The sequence below is a fragment of the Annulohypoxylon maeteangense genome (genome assembly GCF_022496945.1).
Source record: "Annulohypoxylon maeteangense strain CBS 123835 unplaced genomic scaffold GGS22scaffold_8, whole genome shotgun sequence".
NCBI classification, from domain to species: Eukaryota; Fungi; Ascomycota; class Sordariomycetes; order Xylariales; family Hypoxylaceae; genus Annulohypoxylon; species Annulohypoxylon maeteangense.
Genome location: NW_025953255.1, coordinates 604,109 through 630,522, shown reverse-complemented (window position 1 = coordinate 630,522; position 26,414 = coordinate 604,109). Strand labels below are relative to the sequence as shown.

The 26,414-nt window shown below is 48.6% G+C and overlaps 5 protein-coding genes across 5 annotated transcripts; 4 read left to right on the top strand and 1 right to left on the bottom strand.

Annotated features, from left to right (window-relative positions):
• Positions 1-86: 86 nt before the first annotated feature.
• On the top strand, positions 87-2,304 carry GGS22DRAFT_162827 (uncharacterized protein). The gene is made up of 4 exons (XM_047961273.1): positions 87-352; positions 406-729; positions 802-971; positions 1,029-2,304. The coding sequence occupies exons 1-4, from the start codon at positions 317-319 to the stop codon at positions 2,059-2,061; spliced, it is 1,563 nt and encodes a 520-aa protein (XP_047818956.1). The 5' UTR covers positions 87-316; the 3' UTR covers positions 2,062-2,304.
• Positions 2,305-7,580: 5,276 nt separating this feature from the next.
• On the top strand, positions 7,581-11,549 carry GGS22DRAFT_162820 (fungal-specific transcription factor domain-containing protein). The gene is made up of 4 exons (XM_047961272.1): positions 7,581-8,324; positions 8,594-8,826; positions 8,968-9,494; positions 9,545-11,549. Exons 1-4 carry the CDS (start codon positions 8,011-8,013, stop codon positions 11,150-11,152), a joined length of 2,682 nt encoding a protein of 893 aa, XP_047818955.1. The 5' UTR covers positions 7,581-8,010; the 3' UTR covers positions 11,153-11,549.
• A 763-nt stretch (positions 11,550-12,312) lies between these two features.
• On the top strand, positions 12,313-16,534 carry GGS22DRAFT_162815 (uncharacterized protein). The gene has a single exon (XM_047961271.1). The coding sequence runs from the start codon at positions 13,034-13,036 to the stop codon at positions 16,109-16,111; it is 3,078 nt and encodes a 1,025-aa protein (XP_047818954.1). The 5' UTR covers positions 12,313-13,033; the 3' UTR covers positions 16,112-16,534.
• Positions 16,535-21,151: 4,617 nt separating this feature from the next.
• On the top strand, positions 21,152-24,393 carry GGS22DRAFT_200176 (uncharacterized protein; the record flags this gene model as incomplete). The annotated part of the gene is made up of 2 exons (XM_047966403.1): positions 21,152-21,645; positions 21,750-24,393. Exons 1-2 carry the CDS (start codon positions 21,566-21,568, stop codon positions 24,391-24,393), a joined length of 2,724 nt encoding a protein of 907 aa, XP_047818953.1. The 5' UTR covers positions 21,152-21,565.
• A 356-nt stretch (positions 24,394-24,749) lies between these two features.
• On the bottom strand, positions 24,750-26,176 carry GGS22DRAFT_179721 (glycoside hydrolase family 28 protein; the record flags this gene model as incomplete). Its single annotated transcript, XM_047963705.1, has 3 exons — positions 24,750-25,304; positions 25,414-25,568; positions 25,651-26,176. The coding sequence occupies 3 exons, from the start codon at positions 26,174-26,176 to the stop codon at positions 24,750-24,752; spliced, it is 1,236 nt and encodes a 411-aa protein (XP_047818952.1).
• Between the last annotated feature and the right edge of the window lie 238 nt (positions 26,177-26,414).

The window sequence follows — 26,414 nt, the reverse complement described above, 5'->3', positions numbered from 1 at the left end:
TGGATAGCGCTAATTCGCGGTACAAGGAAACGGCGTTAGCAACTAAATGATTGCGTATTGTACCGTACCTTCAGCTGATATTCCAGTCGATACCATAACCTTTCATCGTTCATATTAGGAACTTGCTTGGGACAATTGTGACCTAAGTTCATTGATCATATTTGAGATTTCTCACACTTTCAAATTTGATAAATGTATTATTCTCATACCAATCAAGACTAGATAAATCTTAACGAAGTTTATCTTGTTTGGTAATTCGGAGCCACCTATTTTTAATACATTCCATTTTAATGCAGTCAACGCGCTTCATCCTACGATGGGGAGACTCGAACCCTTAACATCCCTAGCATTGGTAAGCGCTCGGATATAATGTTAAGACCTTACCTAAACTGACGATAAAATTAGGGGCGATCTCCTTATGATGATGTTGTGCGAGGAGAAGGCCCAGATGATATTCATGAGCCTGAGAAGCAGTACGATGGATTGGGGCGAATTGTTAACCCCCGGACTAAGCAAATCATTAAGGATGTTATTCGCGCTCATAACGAGGTCATGCTTGTGATTGGAGTTGCTGAACCTGAAAATAATGGTATTAATCTAGCCGACTCGGAATTAGCTAGACAACATCAAGAGTACGAAAGCGATACAGGAAGGACTTTATATCAACTCGGTTCTTCTCTTGGAATACTGAACACTTGGGGTATCCTCAACGTACGACGACGCATCTTAGTAAGTTATGCTACAATTGGATTCACATGGATATACATATATCTTCTACTCTAGACACACTAACTTTAGCAGGCATACCAGAAACGCGCCGACGTTTCATTCTTTCAATTATTACAATCAGAATGGAGAGGTCACTCCTTTCTACAGCTATTATTTGCGGGTTATCCATGCCATATGGCTATGTATGGGTTGCAAGTAACCTCTACGTATTTCAAGCCATACGCAAAAAAGAAATATCCATGGTAAGCAAAATATAAACCTTATAAACCTCATAAACGACAAATACTAATATCTTCTAGGCTCTTTGTCGGCATGGAATACGTTCGGTTCCATTTGAGTGTGTTTCTCACCATGCAGCGCCTAGATCTGGTACCTGGATCTCAGTGGCTTCCCGGTCCTAGTTTTTTTATACCCTTTTCTAGCACATCGCCATTTTCTGCACCTCCCTTACCCGAATCACTAGATTTTCCTAGTATATTGGGCTGGGTCGGCAAGCTAGCTGCCGGTATAGCTCCTTATGCTACATTTTATCTATGCGGCCACATTTTGCGGTCGGCATACGCTGTAATAAGATCTCACATACGCCAACACCTGCCCCGGCCTACCTATCCAAAGGGCTTGCCATTATCCACAGGTGCTATCCAAAGGCAAGCTATGCCGGAATCTCCGACTTTAGGAGCAGCTGATCGGGAGATCAGACACCAGACCCTGGAACCCGATGTTCTAACACCGTTGGCTCTGGATCAACCTAGTGGCGAAACCATTCCTGTTGGTTCAATTAGTAGACGGGGCACATTTTCAAGCCGGGCTGGCGATGAATATGGTACTGACGAAGAGGATGCTGAGATGGTTAACCCAACGCTTATTAGCTTTGACGTGGATACTAGTGAATCTACCGAGCCGCAAACCGGGGTCTGGTCAGCCGAATTACGCCCTAGCTATCCAGGAGACTCTCGGCAGCAGACCAAAGAGACGCCCGTATACGCAGTAAACCCCTTAACTACCTTACCTAGCTCGTTTGCGTCAGATATACTCGCCAACTTTGTTACGAACATCCTTTTTTTACCCTTCGACATTCACGCTTCCCCGGTGGTAGCAAGAGCCCTTGCACTTAGAAGGGGCATTCCGTACGAAGATATGAGTGGCGGTAGCTTTTTAGGGGGATTAACGTGGCGAGGAGTCTTCAATATCATCCAGTTGGATGTGGCCAAACTCCTTTTCACCGGGGAAGTTTGGGCTTTCACGACTGTGTTATCACAATATCTGCATGTCACTGAGGAAGAATGGAAGGAAATACGCAAGGAAGATGAGCAAGAAGGCCTCCTTCATTAGTGGATCTCAATGATGAGCCTTGGATGATTGCTCGACCTTCTACCGTGGGAAATGTGGTGGATGCAAACAGGCATCACATACTATATCCGGCTCAAAATGGTCTAGGACGGCAAATGTTATTCTCGCGGCGTTTGTATTCGAGGCAGGCGTTCGGTCAATAGTACTCTGGAATGATACCAAGCATTATAGGGCTAAAACAAGCACTGCGTTGTGAAGATAGCTTAGGTCAAGTGCATGCGTCCGACTTCTAGAAGGAGTTCATCCCACGTATCATAATTCTACACTTGTTTATCCAAGCGGGCTGTTACGGTAACACTTCGCATAGTGGACCATCGCCTACCTAGTTCTAAGTCTCAAATAGCCACATATATCCACTCCAGAATGGAACATATCGCAGAGCATTTTAGCCATCTATAATGGACGTTAAGCTTTTATGCAGGACGATCGTAGGAAATTAATTCGGCACGATCGGTAGTCAGCCTCCAATAATACTTCTCTCAACACAAAGATAAGGAGCTAAGAATTAAAGATGCTCAAAACTATGGAGATTTTCACCGTTCAAATAGGAGAAGCATACACATAACAGCTCAGAATCCACATCTTGTCCACTAGGGAACGCCGGCTCCCTGACCCTTTTCTCCGACGTCTCACCGAACATAGGGGGCGGCCTTTTTCCAGCTAGGGATAAACCAGTTATCGAGATGCTACGTCGTCGGACCTTAAGAAATCGCCTACGCGGTATTGTGTATCTTCTCATGATGAAGCTTTTAAATGGAAACGTCGGTAGATCTAGAAATTCATTTTAAGAAGCGAAAATCTCGACGAAGATATAGACGCGATGAACACTTAGCCGCGAGAGCCTTCAGGCTTTAGAGGGTAGGGAGGTTTCGGTATGTGCGTACAGGTCCATTTTTCGATGTGGCAGCGATTTGTTGAGTGCATAGTACAACAAAGAGAATTCTAAAAAATGTATGGACGTGTCACCTCATCCCAATTTATTGTCTCTCCGATCTGCAGCTCCGGGGATGATTCGGTATTCCACCTTTCCCCGATGATACCGAGCCCCGTTGGAAGGTCCCCGCAGACTCTTGCCGGTGGGGGGCCGCCGAGTCAACTGTCTGGTGACCGTGACCGGACCCCCTCCAGCGCCTCCGAGTAAGCCGGCGTGTTATATCTGGACTCGCTTGCCAAAGAAACAGTTACACAAAGAAATTTGCCTCGAGCGATGACTAGAGTCAATTCAGGCCATACCCAGTGGCAATTCTACCAATATTGCTTCAAGGTATTTTTTGTCAGTTCTCACATTCCCACGACCGATACTCGCGCCGAAAACAACTCTGCCAGGCAGCTAGGAAACATTCCTATACGTCATAAGAGACACTGCTGCAGGCCCCGCCTCCCCGGATGAAGGGTCTCGCGCTATACATTCGTCCGGAGGTGAGCGATGGGAGTCATGATGGTGTGAATTCCAACTAGGTTAAGGATCCCCCAATGCCTAGAAAGTCCTATATCAGAATCGCCTGGTCTCCGAAAAATTCGACGTCGTGATGACAGCTTCGAACGCCACATATACGAACAAATAAGCGACGCGATTCGCTTTGGAAGAAATATTGCCCTTTGGCCTGTAAGGTCGGTGTCTAAGGTCTAGACGCTTCATATGGATGTAACGGGTAGCATGTGGCGTGATTCCGTAAACATAATTATGCGGGTTGCCGATTTAGGACACCCGTTTATAATTATTTACTGTGAAATTTTTTATATACGTTGGGGAAAATAAGTCAAGTATCCCACCTTCTAAACGCCACTTTTGACTAGGCTGCTAGGTAGACTAAACCCCTGGAAACATGTCTATGGTTGGATTGGGCAAGAGGGAGGATTTCACATGAAATGATGCGGGGACCCCAGAAGCCTAGGCCAAGAATCCCAGATCCTGGGGTTGGAAATGAAGACGTGAGCTGGACTAGGTCATTCTTGGGTCTAGTTGCTAAAAAACGTCGTCATGCGATGCGGAGTAAACTAACCTTAGCTAGTTAATCTAGGTTATCTCGTGATTTCTGCGTCTCAAAAGAGGATCCAAGAGTAAGAAAATAATCGATTGAGATTCCTAGATATTCCGGAGGTAAGGAGCTTGGCTTCTGGATTAAAGGGAATGATAAGACGAAAATGGTGACGGGAGGCTATTGATATGTACTCGAATGAAGCACGATTACCTGCCTAGTAGTGTGAGGATCAACCCTACCAGGTACGAGCTAGCCAAACAGGTTATTCAGCTCTCGTTATCTTTACTTGATAATATGCAGTATAGCAGGCCTTATACTCACGATCCTCCCCACACTTGCAAACACATAACAAGGATCGGCTGAACAGGACCCGAAATAGTGGAATTGATACTGACTTTGCTGCCCAAACTAATTATCAAACAATTAGATGAGGAATTGCTATACTGCACAATTCGAAGACGGGGCAGGGCGGGTTGAATTCGACAGTAAATCCATATGGATATAAAGTGCGAGGCCACGACCAGACGGACCATACTAATACCGTCCTATAAAAACGCCGGTGTCGACCGGTGAAGTCGCCAAGTGGTGTGGCTGTCGTCGTTGAAATCCTACGGTCCAGCCCCGAGTCTTGGGAAATTAGTAACGGACATCCGGAATAAGATCGCGATCGATTACGCATCTATACATCTTCGCATGCGTCGGAGCAGCGCTATAGCGAAGAATATCATGAGATCATGCCGTCAAGAGTATATCCCGAACCAGAACGACGACGTGTCTGGGGAGCTAAGACTGCCTTTGCGTCTATGAAAGAATAATTTAGTGTCTAAGCGCCTTTGGTCCGTTAAACGACAAGATAGAAGCGGAGCCGACGTGGGGCTGAGTAAGAGGGGCTGGAGGGGGTGGAGAACCTCCGGAGGACCTAGTCCTAAATTGTACATAGGTACATCGACATATGGGAAGGGGAACTTCGAAGTCAGGGAGGCAGGAGGACATCTAAATGTCAGAAAAATTGCAGGGTTACGTAATGTGAGGCTAATGGAGAATGGATGTGCGGATCGATACGTACAGATGTATCGTTGCATCGAGAATTGCTGTGGGTCACCAGACTCTCAGCTTATTGGGGAATTGGGGGATGATATTTGACCCGCTTCGCAACTTCATTTTTTGCCGACCATTTCCAGTAAACGCGACAGAAAGAGTCAAGCTCAACCCGCTCAAATCCATTGTTTCCAGATCCATTTTAAGGTACGAAGTTACCTACGAAATAAGGTACTGGACCTTCCGGGACTGCTGTGACACCAGGTCCTGCACCTGCACGCCACAAATCCTGAGATAGATCGTGACCTTAAAAAATTTCAATTGCTGATAACGGGCTACGTCACATTCCTACTACTCACAACTTACCATTTTAGCATTTGCTACTTTACCTGCCCAGATTGCAATCGAATTCGTAGCTACGACGACCTCCTAATCTACTAATCTAAAAGAGAATTTGCATAATATCAACCTCCAATGCCGTCAATCAGATTTCAAACCTGGTCTCCGAACACGGTCCTACATTTATTTGGATATTTTTACTATTTCGACCGGTTTCTCCCGCTAGTCCAATTCGAAACACAAGATCCATCCTTTGTTGATGGCAGACGCCAGCTTTTTCTAATGACTAAAATCTCATAGGATACGAGGGTCCACTTGGTTTAGGATTGGTGCGCGTGCGGCATCGCTGATGGCCAAGCTAAGGGCTAAGGAATCCAGAATCCAGAATCCAGACTGCCAGGCAATTATGTAGAGGAATCCAAAATCCGATACCTACATACATACCTACATACATGATAGGTATGTGGGTGCCATGTATGTAAGGAGGATGTAGGATGTATGTACCTACAGCATACATATCGCGTACGCTGCGTACATGCCTATTACCTACACCTTCGATTCGACGGTGACGAGACGAGCACCGACGAAACCCCTGACTTTCCAGGTTAGGTAAGACTGGCTTGCTATCCCGGTTATTACCGCGAATCGCTGCAAGTGCTCTATCGTTCAATACTCGAAATGACATCCATCCGTTTGCGGCTTGCATTTCTGCAATCTGCATCCTGCAAACTATGAACTGCATGTGGACACTGGATTTGCTTAATCCATGTCTTCCACGATGAAGCGGTCTTATATCGGATATTTCTGTCCCATATCTTTAGGTGGGTCGGACGAGCGGCCACCAAGCACAAAGCGTATCTGTTTCCTTCTATGTCATACATGTCCGAGCGCCCATTTCGATGTCAGGAACGCCTCTTCTAGACCCCGATTGAAGTCAACGTCGCCTCTTTCGTGAAGAAAGACATACATTAAACATCACTCTCGCTATTGTTTCTTCTTGAGCGGGCATTGGTGAGTCTAAGACACAATTAGACCCGGGCCAATGGCAATGCTAAGCGTTCCAATTCTTCTCATTGCCCTAGACTAACAGGTACCGTACCCTACCTGACCTTGATGGACTTCGGTACATACATGTACCCTCACTATCTACTTATCCCACCTACCGCCTAGATGACTCAAGATCGTGGCCGGCTAAACCTCCTAGGGGATAGGAAAGTCGGGAACGTGATGCAATCAAAAAAACTGAAGAAAACCGGCGAGTTGGGACTACAGTAGTATGTCTTGTAGCATGTCTTGGTGATTGGCTACTCCACAGATTTCAAGCGAACGTTAGACGCCAATGTTAACTCGGGCGTGGAGACCTTCTACGATCGTGATCCTGGGAATCCTAGAAAGCCAAGGCTGGGGTTAGACGGAAAAGAATCGGAAACGAACTTCGACGCTCCCCAGATTTCAAACGGCAATGGGCAACGGGCAACATTGCCATAGTTGGCTAGGTATTGCTGTATCGCTGTGGACACATCGGGTTATGTACATATATAGTACGTACGTATTAGTCTGGTGAGGAGTATGGGGAGAATATGAGGAGTACGAGGAGTTACGAGGAGGTACTGTGGTATGTATGAGGTAAGTAGGTAATAGGTATGTATTATTACATATTATTCGTCTTCTTATTCGACGAATCACATCCCTCCCGCTCGAGCCAGTCTCTTGCTGTTTAAGGGGATAAGAGGATTAAATCAAGTCACAAGGATGACGAGGCTACAGGCCTTTAACCTATTGCTTCGAGTTGTGGGCATGTGAGAACTCCGTTTTAGTTGCTCTAACGTTAGTCTCACGAAATCTGTTCCTTGTCGAGGCCAATAGCATAAGACGCACGCGAACACTTATTATGGGGACGAAAGAAAAGCTAGGTTTTCAAGGATCCAATGCAGGTTATTAGCAGCCCGAATTACGGTTGTGAGCCCCATCGGGAATCTGGTGGACCGGCAGCTTTTCCTAGAGAGGTACTATGGTATTCAATTTATGGCCGCTTAGTAGCTCGAGTAGTAGTCGAGTCCCTAGCAGGAGTAGTAATGGAATTATACATAATACCATTGCCTCCCCCCACCATACATATCCACCTCCACACACAAATCCCGTCCTACCTACCACTAATCCACCCCTTCCGTCTTCTTTCATTGTAAATTCATATTTATTTTCTTCCCCCAAAACCTTCTCATGCTGTCACGAATTTCAAGATCACGACCTAAAGTTGTTGTTCGGTGTGGAAGTCAGAAGCGGGAGAGAAAGTTCTCCCGCTTAGTCTCGTCGCCGCAAACATCGACGGCAAGACATAACCTACAGCTAGCGTCGAAGCGTAGTAGTAGTCACTTGCACTTACACTTACACATTCCAAGAGACGCCTCCATACCTCAACCTACCACACCGAAACTCCCTTAAGACAACTTCGGATACTCTGGATAACTTCAATTTTTCCAAAAGATACATCCTTTAACTATTTATCTTTGTTCCGTTCGTCTTTTTTTGTTGTTCAAAGTTTAAGGGACTAGGCGGAATCGTTTATACAAAGATGGCTCCAGAAGAAATTCTTGCGGTCCGTTCGCCCGAGGGACACACTGACGATTCGGTAACCGCGATGGATCCTCCCTCTCCGAAAACAGATGAGAAGGCATCTTCGTCGGACTCGAATAACCAATCTAAGAAGCGGTCTGCTTCTACCTCAGAACCCAATGGCTCGACGAAGGTCACGAAGCGGAGGGCGGCGAGGGCCTGCATAAGCTGCAGGAGCCGAAAAGTAAGGTGTGATGTTGTCGAGGGTGCACCTTGTGGAAATTGCAGATGGGACAATGTTGAATGCGTCGTCCAGGAAAGTCGTCGTAGGAGGTAAGTTTCGAAATTTACTAATTCTTTCTCTTATCTCTTCTTTTACCTTTTTTTCAAGTTTCATGCATTGGAATTGATCTTCTTACTATTGTTGTTCCATGTTGCGATCTAATTGCGTCACGTTTCATTGGGCGTCTTGGGCTTCTTTCCTCATTCAGCTTTTAAAGCTCCGAATCTCCAACCACAATTTTTGGTCATTTTGGCTTATTTTTCCCCCCTTCTTTAAATTGCGGCTAACTAACACCCCCTGTCATTTTCGTGCGGAACAGAAAGAATCTCTTCAATTCGAATTCATCTGCTTCTCAAAATACCACTGCCCCTCAAACTGCCGAGGCACAGTTGAGAGCGAAACCCGCAAATCCTATTGCTATCGCCTCTGCCGCACAGCCTTTACGTCGCGCTAGCGAGGCAACTCAGTCTTCAGCTGCTAGCAATGATGTAACTAGTTCAGGGGCGGCGATCTTGGACGGCGGCTTAGAAAGTCACGTTCCTCATTTGCTATGTAAGTCATGGTGGTGGGACCCCACGAAATTTCACATGCAAATGTGTCATCCCGTCAGCGTGGTGTCAACCCTTGTGGGACATTGGGGAAACATTATTAGACATCTCCGGGGTTGATCACGAGTGCTTACATGTGCTTCAGATCAACGATCAGGCTTACGTCCTGATCCGGTATTGCTGTCCACTCTCCAGGCCGGTAACAATGGATCGAGGTATCCCAGTATCTGGCCTAACCCGAACACATGCCAGAACTCAAGCTCGGCTGCCGCTACGGGCGCTCTGAGGACGGCACAATTCCTCAACTCGCTTGAGGAACCTGATGCTTCTTCACAGTTACCCGCCTTCATCCGACCACTCCCATCTAAGATAGCCCCTGAAGATGTGACGTACCTTCATACTAAAGGCGCACTTTCATTGCCTGGCCCTAGTCTTCAGAATGCCCTGCTCACCGCTTACGTCGAATACGTTCATCCTTACATGCCTCTCATCGAGCTGCATGATTTTCTCGGCATGATTAATGCCCGAGATGGGTTGTACGGACAAGCTAGCTTGTTCCTGTACCAGTCCATTATGTTTGCGGCTACCGCCTTCGTCGACGTGAAGTACCTTAAGGAGTCAGGCTATGCTAGTAGGAAAGCTGCCCGGAGAGAGTTCTTCTCCAAGGCTAGAGTAAGCACTTCATCTCTTAGAATTTGCCTTATATGTATTAACGGAAATAGCTTCTGTACGATTTCGACTACGAGAGCGACCGCCTCATTCTCGTACAGGGACTTCTACTCATGACGTATTGGTATGAGACGCCAGACGACCAGAAGGATACGTGGCATTGGATGGGAGTTGCTATCTCGCTGGCGCATACCATTGGGCTTCACCGGAACCCGGCAAACACTAACATGACCCCGCGGAAGCAGAAGTTGTGGAAGAGGATATGGTGGTCGTGCTTTATGCGAGATCGCCTAATCGCCCTTGGCATGCGACGACCAACACGAATAAAGGACGAGGATTTTGACGTACCAATGCTAAACGAACACGACTTCGAGATCGAACCGCTAGCCGACGAAATCCAGATCATTGGCTCCGAATGCACACTTGTGCGCGACGTTTTGATGCAGCAGGAACTCGCTTTGATGTGTGTCGCAAAAGCAAAGCTTTGTCTCTGCATTAGCCGCATGTTGAAAGCTCAGTACTCGGTCTTGATCAGGGATAAGTCTCGGGCGGAAAATACCACAAACAGCACGATGATGCTGTTCCCTAATAAACAGCTTGATAATGTAGAAAGCGTCAATTCGTGCGATTTGGAGCTCCTTTCGTGGTCGCAATCGCTTCCAGCCTGCTGCCAGTACAGGCCGTTGTCGGCAATGGATCTTAAGGGTGGTCGCGCGACGGTTGCTGTGCAACGAAACCTCTTGCATATGGTGTATTACACGACCATATCCGCTCTTCATCGACCCCAGTTCCTCCCATCATCGCCGACCCATGCACCTCAGACGTCAGTGCAGGTCCAGGAAATGTCCCGCACTAGGGTCCGTGAGGCGGCATCACAGATTACGCGCATGGTTGCTGAATTGCATGCCTTGCGATTGGAGAAGTATCTCCCGACTACCGGTGTGACCGTGATCCTCCCCGCCATGATCATCCATCTACTTGAGATGAAGAACCCACTACCCCAGCCCCGCGAGATCGCCATGCGTAGCTTCAAGCAATGCATGAAAGTGATGGAGAAGCTGCGCGACATATACTCTGCCGCCGACTATGCGGTCGCGTTCCTTGATGCGGCGCTTCGAAAGGCGGCTATCGATTTACAAACAGCACAGAACTTGGCCTTCAGCCAGGCTGGCATCCTGAACAATGTTAAGACTTCTCTACCTCAATTCCCCGCGTCCACGGCTGCGATCGAGAATATGGCGACGCCGCCGCCGGAGAATGCGCCGTACGCGACGACTCAGGAGACGAGCCTATTCTCGAAATCAGCACAGCAGTTCATGGCGCCCGCCACTGAACTCATCACAACTACAGTTCACTCCCCACCACATACTGAGAAGGATGTACTCACGCCTAGCGCGAGCGGATCCTCTGACGGACATGCCGGGCCAATGGATTTAGATATGGACTTTGACAGCCTTGATAACCACGACGAGTTCGATTGGAACGCACTAACGGGAACAAATATCGACTTCGATCAGTGGCTGCAGTTCCCCGGCGAGGGCAAGGGTACAGGGACAAATGGTGGAGTAGGTTCAGGCGTGGTGACGATGAGCGAGATCGATGGGTCGGCGAATTTTAATATCGGTATGCTAGACGGATCTGGGCGGGGTGTTTTGTCTTGAGGCATGACTTATGCTTATGAACGAGATGGTGTTACGAGGATTTTACCTTCGCTTATGACAGGATTCCCGGATAGGCTTAAATGGTGTTGGAGGTTCGTCGTCTTGGACTCATAGATATGGGCGTCTCCGGATTCTTTTTCTCATTCGTGGGTTGAGGTGTTGGGTGCGTGGTTAAAAGTTTTTATCCATTTAATTCATGGGGGTGGATTTATGATTTACTTCATTCTTTTTCTGTTTTCTATACCCCGTTATGAGTATGGAATAGGGGATGAGTTGGTTTTTGATTTGATATAGACATTGGATAGGTATTTGGTGGGGAGGATGGGATATATTGGCGAGTTGAATATATCGAGGTGTTGCTACGATCTGCTTCTCTTGTCTTAGATTCGGGTCCGGTCTAGTAAAATAAAGTAAAGTGAAGTAAAGTGAAGTAAACTGTGTTCGTAATTGGCCCAGGAATCCGGATATCCATGTGATATTGGCATTACCCCAATTGATAGACCCGGCGCCCGCCCGTGCGTGAAAAAGCATGGCTTGTCTTAGATAGACCCTCGTGACGGAAGAGGCTCTTCATTAGATTGGATCGACTTTGGCCGGGCGCCGAGTGCCACTCGAATAGATTAAAGGATTTCTTTTTGTAGCCCCATCGCTTTCCTACACATCCGGTAGTACCTAGTGGGTATACAATTGAACAAGTTCTGGTCATAACGTTATGAAGGGTAGACAATTCTCAGGTTCAAAAATATTAGGTAGGCTATTGATTGATAATATGTAGGTAGACATAATGTTAGTTGTGTTTAGAGAGAGAAGTTATGAAGTCAGAAGTTGGAAGTTGGAAGCCGGGAGCTTAACCAGAGGCTTAGGTTCAATGTGGACAGGGGTCCAGTCTAACGAGCGAATTAAATTGGACTGGATCGCTGTTGCTACCTTTAATGAGTTTAATTGGGAAACACTAAGCGGTGCTTGCTACTGGTTGCCATGGCGGCTCGCTAGTTACTGATGTGCTGCTTGTGGAGGCAGGATCCCCCCGGTGCAGCAGCTTCTGCGGGCAAACAGCCAAGATTACCTAGTACCGGAAGGTGGTCTAGGTGGTTTCTCATGAAACTCTACCATTAATACAGAGACGGCGTGTTGTTGTCATCCACGGCTCGTCACTTCTATTTTCGTATTCATCTTTCAACTTCCCCACGACGGCATTAGATAGCTAATTCTTTCATTCTTTTCTCCTTTTGTCCCTTTCTATTCGGCTGCGGCCGTGCTCTTCTCATGAGCCTATTTTGTGTTCTTCTATGAACCTGTTACTTTCATAATTCTTTGATTTTCTTGTTCTCCAAAAAACCAATGTACGTTACTTGGTAACTTGTCGCTCTTTGATAAAAATAAACGGAAAAGGGAACACTCAGCGCAATACACGTCGCATATCATTATCCACACTGTCACACACGTCACCAAGACTGATCAGCCAAACACTAGATTGATCTCAACCCACCTATATCCACCTTCGCTGTTTTTCCAAGGTTCCCAGGTTCCCGACAGCTGCAGGTAACCGGAGAAACTGAGACCCTTCTTTGAACGACCTCCCGCGTTTTCCAGAATCGCGACGACTTGCCGGACATCGCCCCTGCTTTGTCTCAAGTTGGAAGGACGAACTCGTAAGAAGGTGCTCAGGTGTCAATTAGGAGGAGAGAGAAAGCGAGAGGAGATGAGAGTTTCAGATCGACAAACCAAATCGTCGCCCCCGGTTATGGAGGACCGAATCTAAAAAAAAAAAGCCTACCATCTCATCTACCCGTGTCGACAGGTCACATCTGAGCTGGAAATGCCTGCTCAGAAAGCTGTACCAGACACATTCCCGGATACTAACCAATATAGCAATTAACCATGGCCGACCAACAACGCGTGTCGACGCCTATCGGCTCCCGGAGCGCCGTTCGACGATCCTATCTCCGCACAAGTTCGCAGTCGCCGTCTCGCCACCAACAACGTTTAGGCGACGACTTACTTTCCCAACTTTCACCCAATGCCGCTGTCGATGCTCTCCGATCTCCTACCGGAGCTTTGAAAGCATGTATGGATAAAGCCTCGGCCTCCGAGCAGGCCTTTGCGATGCGAACCGCAATCGCTTCGAAAAAGATACGCGACTGGCTCGAAGAGCTCTCCAACTGGACTTGGCATCGGAGTAATGGCGCTACCGGCTTTGAGATGCCTCCTGCTAAGAAAAGGAAGCTTTTCGAGCCAGAGCAGCGAGGAGGTGGCAGCGGCAAGTCGACCGAATCCAACCTTCCCTACGATACCGATTACCTTGGCAGCTTACGCGTTGCCGACGTGGACCGTTACGAGAAACGAGTCGAAAAGATACAACAAGAGTTAGACGATCTAGATCTGGAGGAGATCAAGAGCCAAGTTCTACACAACCATATCCTACCGCTTTCGCGACCTAGCAGCCCAGCTTTCTCCGATGGCGGTTGCTCTGTCATGTCCACTTCCATGTTTGCGAAAATGGAAGATTTGACCGCGGTTGTTACCGCCATCACCGTTCAGGCTTTGCCTAACTTGTCGAGATTGACAAGATTACTAAACACGTGGACTACGCGATTCCTTATCTTGCGAAAAGTTCCGTCTCTGATGGTCATGATTGCAGATGCAGAGGTCGCGTTGCGTTCTGGCTGGAACGCGATCGAATCGCCCGAGTCTAGCCCCACACGCGCAACTGGACGCGACAATTCGTCTAACCTTTCTAGAAAAGAGTTTGATATCATAAAACGCGTCATACAACAGAAAGTAACGAAACCTGGCCGAGCCTTAGACTATATGCTCGACTCACTAGAGGGTTCGATGGATACTCTGCCTGACGAGTGGCTTGATAAGATGGAACAAATTGAGCGAGGTTACGCGATATGGGAAACAACTGCGGAGCGCAAAGTTCTAGCGGGAGAGAGGAACGATCAACTTGAAGTATCATCTAAGGATGTATCTATCCGAACGGAGCCGGAAACCCCACGACCACAGATTCATGTCGAAGGTCCGAGCCCAACCAAGGATTCGCCAGAGCCATCTGACTTTGATCAATTTGCCTCACCTCCGACGCCGTCCAACCCCCCCACAGAACCGAGACGTACTGAAGATATGGACAATAGCCCTGAGCTCCCGAAAGGAAGACCTGCCGCATCTTCCAAACCCACTGCGGTGAAGTTCCTAGCTAATGGACCGAGGAAGGACACCCCGGCGTCGACCTCACAAGTTGTCGACCCGAGCACCGTCGCAGCGCACCAACGTGATACTAACCCAAGAGCCAAGGCTCAAAACCCCTTCAACTATGATGGTGCTAGTGAGAAACGGCCTGTGGCTGTTAAAAAGACAATTTCCAAATCAATTACCGTGCTATCCGATTTCCCGCGTTTATCTCGACCGTCTAAGCAGTCGCGTGTGCAGACGCACGACAAATCGGAGAGTAGGCAGACATCTGAAAGTCCTAGGACCAGTCCCGTTTTAGGTGAAGTCGACCGGAATATCATACGCAGTCCTCCCCTAGAGCTTAAGAGAAGAGAGGAAACTGCCGAGAGGGAGCCTGTTTATGTTGATGAGCTCGAATCTTCAATATTGGAGCCTTCGGTGCTGGAGCCGGTAGACGAAGAAGGGGAAGGAGAAGAACTTGAATTGCCTCCTGCCCGTTTTGTGAGTCATAGAACCAGCAACCAATCTATTGCTTCCACCGTCATACATGGCACTTCCAACAGCTTTCTCGGCAATTCAGACAGTGTCCTTTTTAGAGAGGGGTCTATGGAGCCAGATCTGCCGCGTTTAGCGGATCCCGACGAGCCATTCTCAAGCGACAATATCAGTCCACCTAGCTCACCGCCTTTGCGCTACAAGGCTCGATCTACATCTGTCACATTTAAGGATGTTCCCGAGATAGCTTCGTTGCCAGACCCAAATTTAGAGTTAGGCAGCAGTCCACCTCGGAGCCCCCTTGAGCCTCCCGAGGTCTTCGATGCAGATGCTTCGTTCGAGTATGAAAGCCAAGCCGGTAGCCCAAGCCGCATGAGTACGGTCAGCTCTATTAGTGAAGATGAGCACCTCCACCAGCAAATCAGTGATATCCTCGAGTCTATCCCGGCTAAGATCCGGATCAAGAGGACACCTGGTGTTAATCTGAATCCACCAGATCTTCAGCTCCCCTCCCGACCTAAATCCAGAGCCTCGGACTTTGCGCGTCGTAGCAACTCGAGTTTATCTGCGCGCTCCGGTACTTCATTTTCTCGCAGTGGAACCCCCTCCTTCATGTTAGCGCCAGCGAGAGATTCGCGGGCAAAGACAAAGAGCAGCCAAGGAATCAGGGTCTATCATTTATCACGTTCTACAGGCGAACCTCCGCTTAAATTGCTTATCCGCTGCGTTGGAGAAAAGGGCGAGAGAGTGATGGTTCGAATAGGCGGTGGATGGGCTGACTTGGGCGAATACCTGCGGGAGTACGCAGTACATCATAGCTCGCGTTCTAAAGGAGAAGGGAAGGTGGATATCCGAGACCTGCCTACTGTTCCAAGTGGCTTAGGATCGAGCCCGTCTAGTCGACCTGGCTCGGCGATGGAATCTCCCAGCACCCCCCTCATGGTCCGGAAAACTAGGAAGAGTCTGGGTGAAGAAGGGGGAACAAAACGTCCAAAGACACCGTTTTCTATTGAGCAGGGGGCTGACTCACCATCTTCTCAGACATCGGCTAGGTCACGGTCGTCGTCGCGTGTGGATTGGGACGAGGAAGACAGCTCTCTCGGATTGGCCGGACCGAAAGGAAGGAAGGTTGACATGAGCGACGAGAGCCGGGCTTGGATAGAGAGTGTGAAGGAAAAGGTACGGATAGCTAGTGGCGATCGGGTACCTCCTCCGGAGCAACGACTTGACACGAAGTTCGGCGAGATGGGTAAAGTCGGCGGTACGAAACGGCTATTTAAGAGGAATTAGGAACATCTTTACGGCCCGTAACGACCGACTTTTGATCTCGAAAAAGGCTGCGTTGAGGAGTCCACGGGCTGGTTTTTGGATCGTCGGGGAAAAGGGGAAGGAGTATCCCGTTTGAGCGACCCGGAAAAAGGGGTAGGGTTCGGATTGGTAACATACCAGGCCCGGTGTTCAATGGCTTTTACTTTGGCAGGAGGTTCCTGCATCTTAGGTCTCATCCTTTGACACACTCACACCCACTCATACCTACACTCACATCCACACATCCATACCTACGGTGCTCTTTTTTTACTTTTTTTCGTCCTTCGAGCATCGTTTTCTATCACCAATACCCGCTTTTTGTTACAGAAACGGGGCTCCGGCACTCAAGATGAGTGTTAGGATGCCCTTACTACTTTGATACAATACAATAACACATTTAAAGAATACATGGTCTTGATTTGCTTGGTGATTTATGTGCTTAGTAAGTAGTTTGAGATCCCACTTTGGTTCTCCTGGCCAAAATCAGCCTTCACTACGAAAGGTCTCGGAAAGCTTGGATGTAGCACAGCTAGATACCTAGGTGAGTAGGAAGGTATACTAGCCTCATTTAGTAGTCGATCAAGTATAGTAGTTCTTCGTATTTGACTAGATCGTACTTCGATCACGTTTGACAGCCCCAGATAATAGACGACGCGTGACGAACAGCGAGTGATAAACCGACTAAGTGTCAGGCGGGTCGTTAGTATTCCGGCGTTAGCTTATTGTGTCGTCATCACCCCTTGCAGAGTAGTGGTCTTACACTTATCGTCACCGACACTATAGATGAAGGGTGACTCATGATTGTCGGCGATCAACATAGTTCCTTATTAAGGATATATATTGCGAGTATTTTGTATAACAAAGTCTTATAAGTACCTAATCACCATCACAAGCGTGAGGTTCCAACTTCGATGCTATCTACACTGCCACCATCAAAGTCAGATGGTTAGTCCATCCAGCAACAACCAAAGTGAAGCTTCAATATCACAATACAGTCACAATTTTCCGATTGGCGACATTTACTCTACAATCTATAACACACATTACGCACCTAGTGTTGTTGGTTTATTGGCTCGTGTCACAATATCTCATAGTCCCAATTTTAACAACCGCCTGCAATGAGTTATCTAAGGTTTGATTTCTAAAGATTACATATCCTTTAGATATGACCTCAAAAGGAGGTGGCAATGACACGAAATACGCAACGGGGGCGCGGGGGCGAAGACCCTATTCACGAATTCTACAATTGTTCACTATTATTCCTACAACTCATCTATCCCATAGTGTAACAAGTTTGGATACCAAGACAAGGTCCTGTATTCACACCGTTCGGGCATTGCCATACATATAGGGCATCAGCCTTGCTTGTGCAATGAAACTCCGTATGTGACGGACCGTGCCGTTTGCTACAACAAGCCCAAAGTTGAATGTTGTCCTACATATGATAACCTGCCACGGGTTCGGCACCCGGTTCACGGTAACTAAACTAACGGAATCCGTTTCCTGGCCGGGGCACCATGTTTTTAGGTCCGGACTGGTAACAAGTTCTCTCTTCAATTCACCCCTTGGGCGATCGATAGCTTACTGGACCATGTCATCCTCATCATGATGTTGCTTGGTCGGACAGGTGTAGTGGCTATTATCGGGCCGGGCATACGCATACCTATGATCTATACGAAAGCTTATCAAGAGTGTTATTGTATAGGTAGCTCTGGCTTGTTGTCGATCTGTGGACTTCCACGCGATCTTTGTTGGCGGTTTCTTCATGATTACAACTTCTTGGACTACATCACCTACAACGCTTAAAGACTGTTGCTCCTCTGTGTATCCACGCACACTCGCTCTCACCAACCAGGTCGGTGCTACTATCTGGACGAAGGCAATCATCGCTTCCCTACCCTAAGATCTACTGCTCTCGGGAACTAATCGTGATCGGGCTCGTATTCATTTTTCTTACCTACCTACCTATAGTAATGAATTCCTGCTTATGAATATAAGGCGTCTCGTTCATGATGTATCAATACCAATCAAACTCGGTATACGGCCGTGACTCCGCACATGCTACCTATGTGGCATTAGTGAGAGCTTCTCTGCAACATGACCTAGAAATGTATGGTTCTCCTTTGCGCAAAGGACAACTCGGTCTCCTATCATTATCACCATAGAGCGAAACCACAGCCGTCGTGATAGCCAGGTTGCTTCTGATGAAGATGATTTATACTAATGCTTTTCTTATCTGACATATAATAAGAGAGTACAACAGCTTCTTAGTGCTGAGCTGTCCCATCCAGCCAAGAACGACTACGGAATCGTAGCCGAACTCAATAGGTATATCTTCCAGGGTATAGTTGAATTGGGGGTGAGACTTATGTTCCTCTACCGTAGTGTCCATGGCAATTATGGGAGCGCTTAAAGCGGTCTTGTTTGCCACCACAAGACTTTGCGTGGTGATTTACTCGCGTGCCTGCTTCGCTGCAACACTAGCAACTTGACAATGTAGCACAGCACTAGACGAGACTCTCGCTGTCGTCTTTACAAGGTTGACTCGTAATAGACTGGGTCCATACGGCGTTGTACCGCAATATCCTCTATTACCCATCTCCTGATCCTCTGCTGCTTCAAGTTTGACTCATGTGTAGATAGGGCCACCACGTTGATGGACGAGACTTCTCGCATTGTTCCACATGGACATCGAGAGTTCCAACGGACTCACGGCATCTATCAGCAAACTACGCTTATTGTTGCCTCCTCGCCGTGCTCTCTTGTGAGACTAACGGCAAACGAGGGGTTCGCCCAATAGCAACTTTCTATGATGGCTGTAACTATCGGTTGTTTCGAGTATTTGGAAAAGGGTAACAAATGAAAACTTACGCCAGATCCACATCGAGAAACGAGGCGTCAATTTAAAGTGCGATTACACTTATATCAGCTAATGCTCTGTTGATCTTCGCATTCATCCTCAGGGGAACGATGACAGTTCTGCTTCAAGGTCCAGTAATACTCTTTGCTGGCCATCCAAGATTAGCCACCCTCTGTAGCCGGCCCAGTTGGCGCGGGCTTAAGTTGATCGGAGCTGTATGACTTAGATCTACAGCCTCGCGCGAATGATAGGGAGGGTGGCGCCATTCGGTCGAGGTATATCACGGCCGAAAGGTTTGATCTGCCCACTTGATTGCCTCTCTAAGGATGGAAGAGTGAGAGGGTGTGGCAACCGTGGACCTCATTGCGCGAACTACCGCTTTATTTGAAGCATATGAGAGGTCCCAGCGCAGCGGAATCTCGATATCGCGATATTTAGCTGCATGCGTCGGGATGTGCGTCGCGGCGAATGGTGCGTCCTCGCTACATCCGAGGCTCTCTAGCTCTTGAAAATTACGCCGTGGTGAAACTTTGGGTAGCGACACAGAAAGAAGAGGGCGCTGTCTCGCGCTTCTGCAGAAAGAAGTTCGTCGCATGAGGTGTGACGTCGGAGTATTGGCTGCATGGTAACCCGCAGGGACCCTATACTATGTGTGTAAACGTGGTAGGGTGGTAGGTAGGTCGCAGGTAGCAGGTAGCAGGTAGCGGTGCGAGCGAACGAGAGACATCCTGACATCTAAGAAATGCGAAAAAAGCTGGAGACACGTCCACAACTTTCAACCCAAAAGTTTCCATCAACAACATACGTGACAAGTATTGGCAATGATCGAGTATGTCATGTTCCATCTTCACTACATTTAAACTTGATTTCGCGGCCGGCCTGCAAGTCGCCTTACTCGGTAATGATGCTCATTCAACTTGTTTTTTTTATACCTAGTTTGTCACCACCGCTTTACGTACACGGAGGGTGCTGTCAATTTCATGATGAATGTGGGGAATTCCATTTCTCTCATGCGAGATTCCATGATCAGGTAAAGTTGAGTCAAGGTAAGTGATCATTCAAACAGTAAAACCCGTAACTGAGGCTCATAGGTTGTCATCTGCCTGTATCTCGCTAACCACTCAGTTTAACAAGGTGATAGATACAGTCTAGAGACGAGAAATACAGCGTCACATATACTAAGATGACAAGGCAACTCGATAACTTTTAAGAGTACAAGCTATGGCAGAAAACAGGCGACGCTGGTTAACCTCGATCATGTTCTGGCCGTCTGAGGTGTACAAACAGTCGACGAGGTAACGAGCGGAGATATTAATTCTCTCGGGCGATAGCATATGGACGAACTGTCGCCTCTTGCCCACGAGTTCGTATGCGTACACGGTCGACGCCCGGGTCAAGAATGGGTGGGATATGCAAAGCACACCTTGAGCTGACCTGTTTGCGAACAGGCAGGCAAGTAAGGTGTGTAGCCGGGCGAGAAGGGTCTTATTATTCTGAAGGTGTATATGCATAACAGTATGCAGTACGACGTACGACATAGAAGATGGAACATGGGAATGGGACATGGGACATGGGAATGGAAGGGTCATGTATTCAAGGCTAAAAGCCAAGCCAATATGGATCAGCTCCATCTCTGCGGAGTAAGTGTTCCCAGTGTTTCCAGCCAGTTCCTAGCCAGTTCCCAGCCAGTTCCCAGCCCAGTTCCAGCTTATGCAGTTTATGGACGCTACCTGGTTAGGATTAGTGAGGGGCAAAAGATGACCGGTTCCAACCAGCTCATCTAAGCTGAACCAGATACATCGATGGATGACTGCAACCCTCTCGACGACAAGTTGGAAAAGAACCCCTGGCTTGTGGTTTGTCGCGAAACTGCATACGAGGTGCAGTAGCAAGGCTATCGAGGCAACGCGGCGAAATATAGCCCACGGCACTTGGATGTGAATCTATATTATTTTCGTACATCAACTAGACAGTCTTGGTTAGTGGCACAACACAACACCTAAGACGAGGAGAAGAAAAAAATAAGAAAAAAAAAAGGAAAACGGGAAACACGGCAAGGTCCGAAGCCACTGACCTTGAGGCGTCTTTTGGGGGTCATCCTTTTTAAGACACACTGCCTCACTGGGGTCACTTGACGTTTAAACCGCTCTAAAGCCAACACTCTCCAGGATTCTACTTTCGAACATTCAAGCATAATCTTTATTCTCTTCCTTCCGTCATATTTCAATTTTCAATTTTTAAAAATTAAATTAATCACTCACGAACAGTCTATCGTCGGCTCCCTACATACTTAGTACACAGTACCAACGTCTACGAGCTATTACTTTTCAGCAGTTAATCTCTCGTAACTTGTTTTCTTTCCTGTTCGTCATCCTGTAACTCTCCCAGATAGAGCTAAGCCCGGATCGGCGAAATCTCCTCGGGGCTGGCGAAGCAGGCTGGACTTTAGAGAAGTAGGCTGTCTAGATTGCATACTACCCATCAACCACACTTCTTCTGCCCGTCAGCAGACGCTACTTGCCATGTTCCAGAAGTAGGCTTCCAATAAAGTCGATCGAATTTCGCCATTCGCCATCATGGTTGATGTCGACGTCGATGCTTTTCTACGACAAGGCTATTGGCCAAATTCCAGGGCTAGGAGCCCAGATTCAAGGGTGTAAGTTGATTAAAAGCTTTAACTTGTTTGGAACCAAGCCTCGTCAAATAAGATCCGTATAGGCTGGAGATGAGCGGCTTTGCTGAAATGTAACAATAATGCAGTTTAACGTCCAGCACCACATCGAGTCAATCTTCCTATGTGAATGTGACGTCGAGTAGGTTACCTCGTAACGTCAGCCGTCTACGCAATTATCCTCCACCTCCAAGTGTTGAGGACGAAGACGATTCACTCGCCAAAGAATACGGATCTCCGATTCCTGCATCGCCCGGCGAGGAACCGATTCATCGTGGGGATCCTGAACAATACCCCATTTTACTCCCTGTACACGAATTCAATCCGGAGAGGCGATTCGTCTTAGTGTCGACCTCGTCTGATTCTTCAGACGATCATTCGCACGGTGCCAAGAGGTTGCCGAGGCGACCCAAATCTAGGGAACCAAACCCCGATCCCGAACCAGAACCAGAACTTACTTCCTATGAGGCAAATACAGGCCGCAAATATGATGCACGTGCGCATCATGAGGAAGAGTCTGAGAAAAAGCGGGATGCACAACCAAATCATGAGAAGCGTCGTAGTAAACTCGACCATCTGCCTACTATCGTCACCGACATTAAGTCCGAGCCGCGGTCGCCTGATGAGGTGAGAAGACCAAAATCCGCGGCGCGGTCCGACAAGGGTGGTGATGATTACTTCTCACCCCGCCTTAGCTCTCGACTTCAGGAAGGGAATACGTTATCGCCAGATGTAATAGAGCATGCTAGTCGAGGACGGGACCGAGCATACTATCAAGGCGGATCAACTACTCACACTCATCACCGTAATCGCTCATCTCATTCTAATATTCAGTATGAGAAGCAGAGCCCTCGCGATGAAAGGAGATATAAAGAGAAACCTATTCAGTCTGCAAAGTCAACGAGTCCTAACCATCATAAACGACGCTCAACTGCGGATTCTCCTCCACACGCGAGAGCATCGTCGAAAGTAGATTACGAGAAGCCACGTCAATATGCTGAGCCCCGGTCTCCTAGACCAGACCGAAATAGCTATGCGCGATCTGAGATCGTATCCAATTCCACAGAGAAGCGAAAGTCTAATCCGATTCATGGCGAATATTATTATTCAAGCGATGATGAGGTGCCACATGAGGTTCATTCTCACCGTCGACAAGAATCATTAGGATCTGATACCAAACCTTTCCTTCAACCTGCGCCAGAATTGAGATCAAGCGACAAGCGAAGATCTCGTAGGTCATCCCCAATTCCATCTCCGAGGACCTCTCAGATCTATGAACAGGAATCGCAGAGGGATCCACCATCTTCCAGTCCACGGAGTTCAACAATTCCGAAAGAAATCAGGTTCTCGCGAGGCGAGCAGCAGCGTTCCAAGCCACCATTATCTCGGACTTCCACAGCTAAGTCCTTGTTAAACACTTCCGCTTCTGTAGCAATCCCAGCCGTCGTCGCAGCAGCCACCGCAGCATCTATGAATTCAGGTCCAACTCCCACCGACCCCCGCAAATCAACAACGTTTCCACCTCCACCACCCAGAACGCCACCAAGAACAGGCCCTGTCCCACTAGGCCCACGTTCCTCAACATCCTCACTATCATCCAGCCCTCACCGACAACCCCGCCCACACATAGAAACCAGCCCCCTAAGATCCATCATCAGCACAACCCAACCCACAACCCCCTACCGCCGGTACCTCGACGACGTACAATCCGGCGACCTGCCCGACCCGCACCGCTGCCCGCGACGCACCGCCGCAGCCGGCCACGTCGACTGGCTCACACTCCCGCGGTGCGACAACTTCCACATCTGCCCGTCGTGCTACGACGCCACCTTCCTCAACACCGAGTTCGCGCACCACTTCGTTCCCGCGCCCTTCCGCGCCTTCGACCGTCCTCTCGTCTGCGACTTCGGCGCCTCGCGGTTCTTCCCCATCGCCTTTTTCCTCACTTCCAAATACGGAAGCCCCGATCTCGCGCTGTTGTTCCGCAATATCGCGAATATCGCGGCGAAAAACCTGCCGTGTGCGGGCAGGAGGGAGGTTGTGCGCAGCTGGTTCTCCGTGAGGGATTTGAGGGCCGGCGGCACGGTGGACGGCTTTACGGTGTGTTTTGCGTGCGCGAAGACCGTGGAGGTGCTGCTGCCGAATCTCACGGGCTTGTTTGTGCCCACGGAGGCGTCGGGGGAGCCGGTGCGCGGCGTTTGTGCGCTGCATCAGGAGAACGAGAGGAGGTTCTTGTTTTACTTTGATTTGCTGGAAGCTGCGGCTGATAAAGCGCTTTTGACGAAAAGTACACCGGATGTACAGGCGCTTGCGGACCGCGTGCGCGAGTCGACGGAGGTGCCGGAGTGTGCGCGCGAGAACCCGGTCAGGAATGGACGGTGGTATGTCATGCGCTCGATGCCGCATTTCACCGTGTGCGAGGAGTGTTTTGGCGAGGTCGCCTGGCCGATGATTCAGTCCGATAACGGGTCCCTTGCTGCTACGTTTCACAAGAATCCCCAGAGGATGCCGTTGGCGGCGTGTCAGCTTTACTCCGAGCGCATGAGGAGTGTGTTCAAGGCTGCGGTCAGACATGGCGATTTGGGGTTCTTGGAGAGTAAGGTCAGGGAGCGCAGGCTTAGGGAGCAGGAGTATCATGCGAGGATTGTGGGGCTTGATAGGAATGTTTTGGGAGCCGCATGGGTTGAGGCGGAGGTGGAGAGGGCGAGGAGGGAGTGGTTGAGGTGGGAATAGGGGTTGGGGGGGTGGGTTATACAGGTTTGGAGCGGGTACGGTTGCATTAGATTATAAACTGGACGCCTACGGGTATGATATACGGGTACGACTGGGTACGAGACTACGTGCGTTTTTATGTATGGGGATACGTCGTCGACGAGGTAATGGACAAAACGAAACGAAACGAAACGAAACTAAAAAGCACGGCGACGAGTAATGAGATACGGTTAGGTCACGCTTGGATACGACTACACACTTATTTTTTAATCTTTCTTTCTGGTCACAGCAATTTCGATATCTGATTTTCGTCTGCATCCGCCATACTACTTTCTTAACCTCTCAACCCCTTCGCTGTTCTTCGATATTGCGGTAACTTAACGGTTTCCGCTTAGCTGCTGCGGCCAGCCCGCCGGACAAGTCCCCGTGCAAGGGATTCCGGAGCCGTCCTGGCCTTGGATGTTACTACACAGATACTTGGGCGTACTTTTGCCGTCCAGCGGCGTGATCTCGACGTTTTCGAAGCTGAACCCGGAACATGGGCTCGAGGCGCTACAATGCATGGCAGCGGCTATGTTATACCGCGACGTCCCGGTCACGTTGATCCAGCGGATATCGGAGATAGGGAGACGGCTCGAATCGCAGCCGTTGTTGGAGTAGATGCACGAGGTGACGTAGATGGGCTGGTTCACGTTCTCGGACTTGATGTTGGAGAACGTCACGTTCTTGACATGGCCTGTTCCGCTGTACGTCTTGATCCAGGCTGCGTTCGAGCTGTGCGTGCATGTTATGTTGTCGAAGATCACGTTGTCGACGTAGTCTGCTACGTTGCTCGGGTTTCCTAATGATCCGATCGTGGCGCAGCCTGACTCGTAGCAGTGCACGTCGTACACTTGGATGTTGGTGCTGTTGCCTTTGATGGCTATACAGTCCTAGACGGTTGGTTAGAAGTGGAGGTTTTTGGTGCTTGTTGGTTTGCATGGGACATTAAGGGGTGGGCGGAAGAGTGAAGAAAAGCATAAGAAGCATGAAAATACTTACATCACCACATGTTACCGTCCAATTCCTGATTAACACATCCTTCGAGTTCCAGGTATCGGTACCGTCCGTATTCACCGTATTCCATTGGGAATTAGAGGTTGCATTCATCTCGAGATTTGTCATGGTGACATTCTCGCTGTAGGCAACGAAAGTGTCTAAATGCATATTTCCATATTAGCCCTTCATCATTTTCTTAAATCTAACACTCAGAATTGAAATTAGAGATGGGTTACTTACGCCAGAACTGGGCTTGTGTCCATGTAATTCCGTCAATAAAGACATCCTTCGCGTGCCAGAGTGTTAGACTAATCGGTCGCCCTGCTTGGTTACTCCCGCTCCTATTCTGATCATACCACAGCTGACCCTGGCCATCGAAGAGCGCCGTGCCAAACCCGCGGATGCTTATGCCCTGTCCGCCAATACGCCACGCAGTCGACCGCTGCGCGTACTCAACACCGATGCTGTTGCGCAGCCAGTATTGGATATCAGAGGACCATCGCATTGTTCCATGGATCTCTACGTCAACATTCTGCAGATTCTTAAGATCCATCACCTGTCCGATATGGAACAATCCCTCGGTCAGGATTACTTTGCCATTCACTCCACATTGCTTGAAGGCGTCTAGGATCTGGGGAGTATCGTCTGGTTCCTTTCCATTAACGCCAGTCGTCAATGGTGTCACGGTACATGTCGAGCCCGTAACGTTCAAGGCTGCCGATGCGCTGCCAAGTAGCGCCAGAAAAATAGGTATTAGAAGCTTCATTCTTTTTGTATTCTTCGTGTAGCGATGATCTTCACTGTGCCTAGGAAAGAATTGCGCGATAGCTGTTCGTTTCTTAATTCAGGGATCAGAGTCCTGAAGGACGTGATAGCGGGAAAAAGAAATAAGAATGACTACATCCTATGGGAGGGCGGAGAGCTTTCCCTCTTAGTAAAGAGCTCACCAGTCCGAGGATATTTCATACCACGCCACCCCTCAGTGTCAACCTTTTCCAGGACCA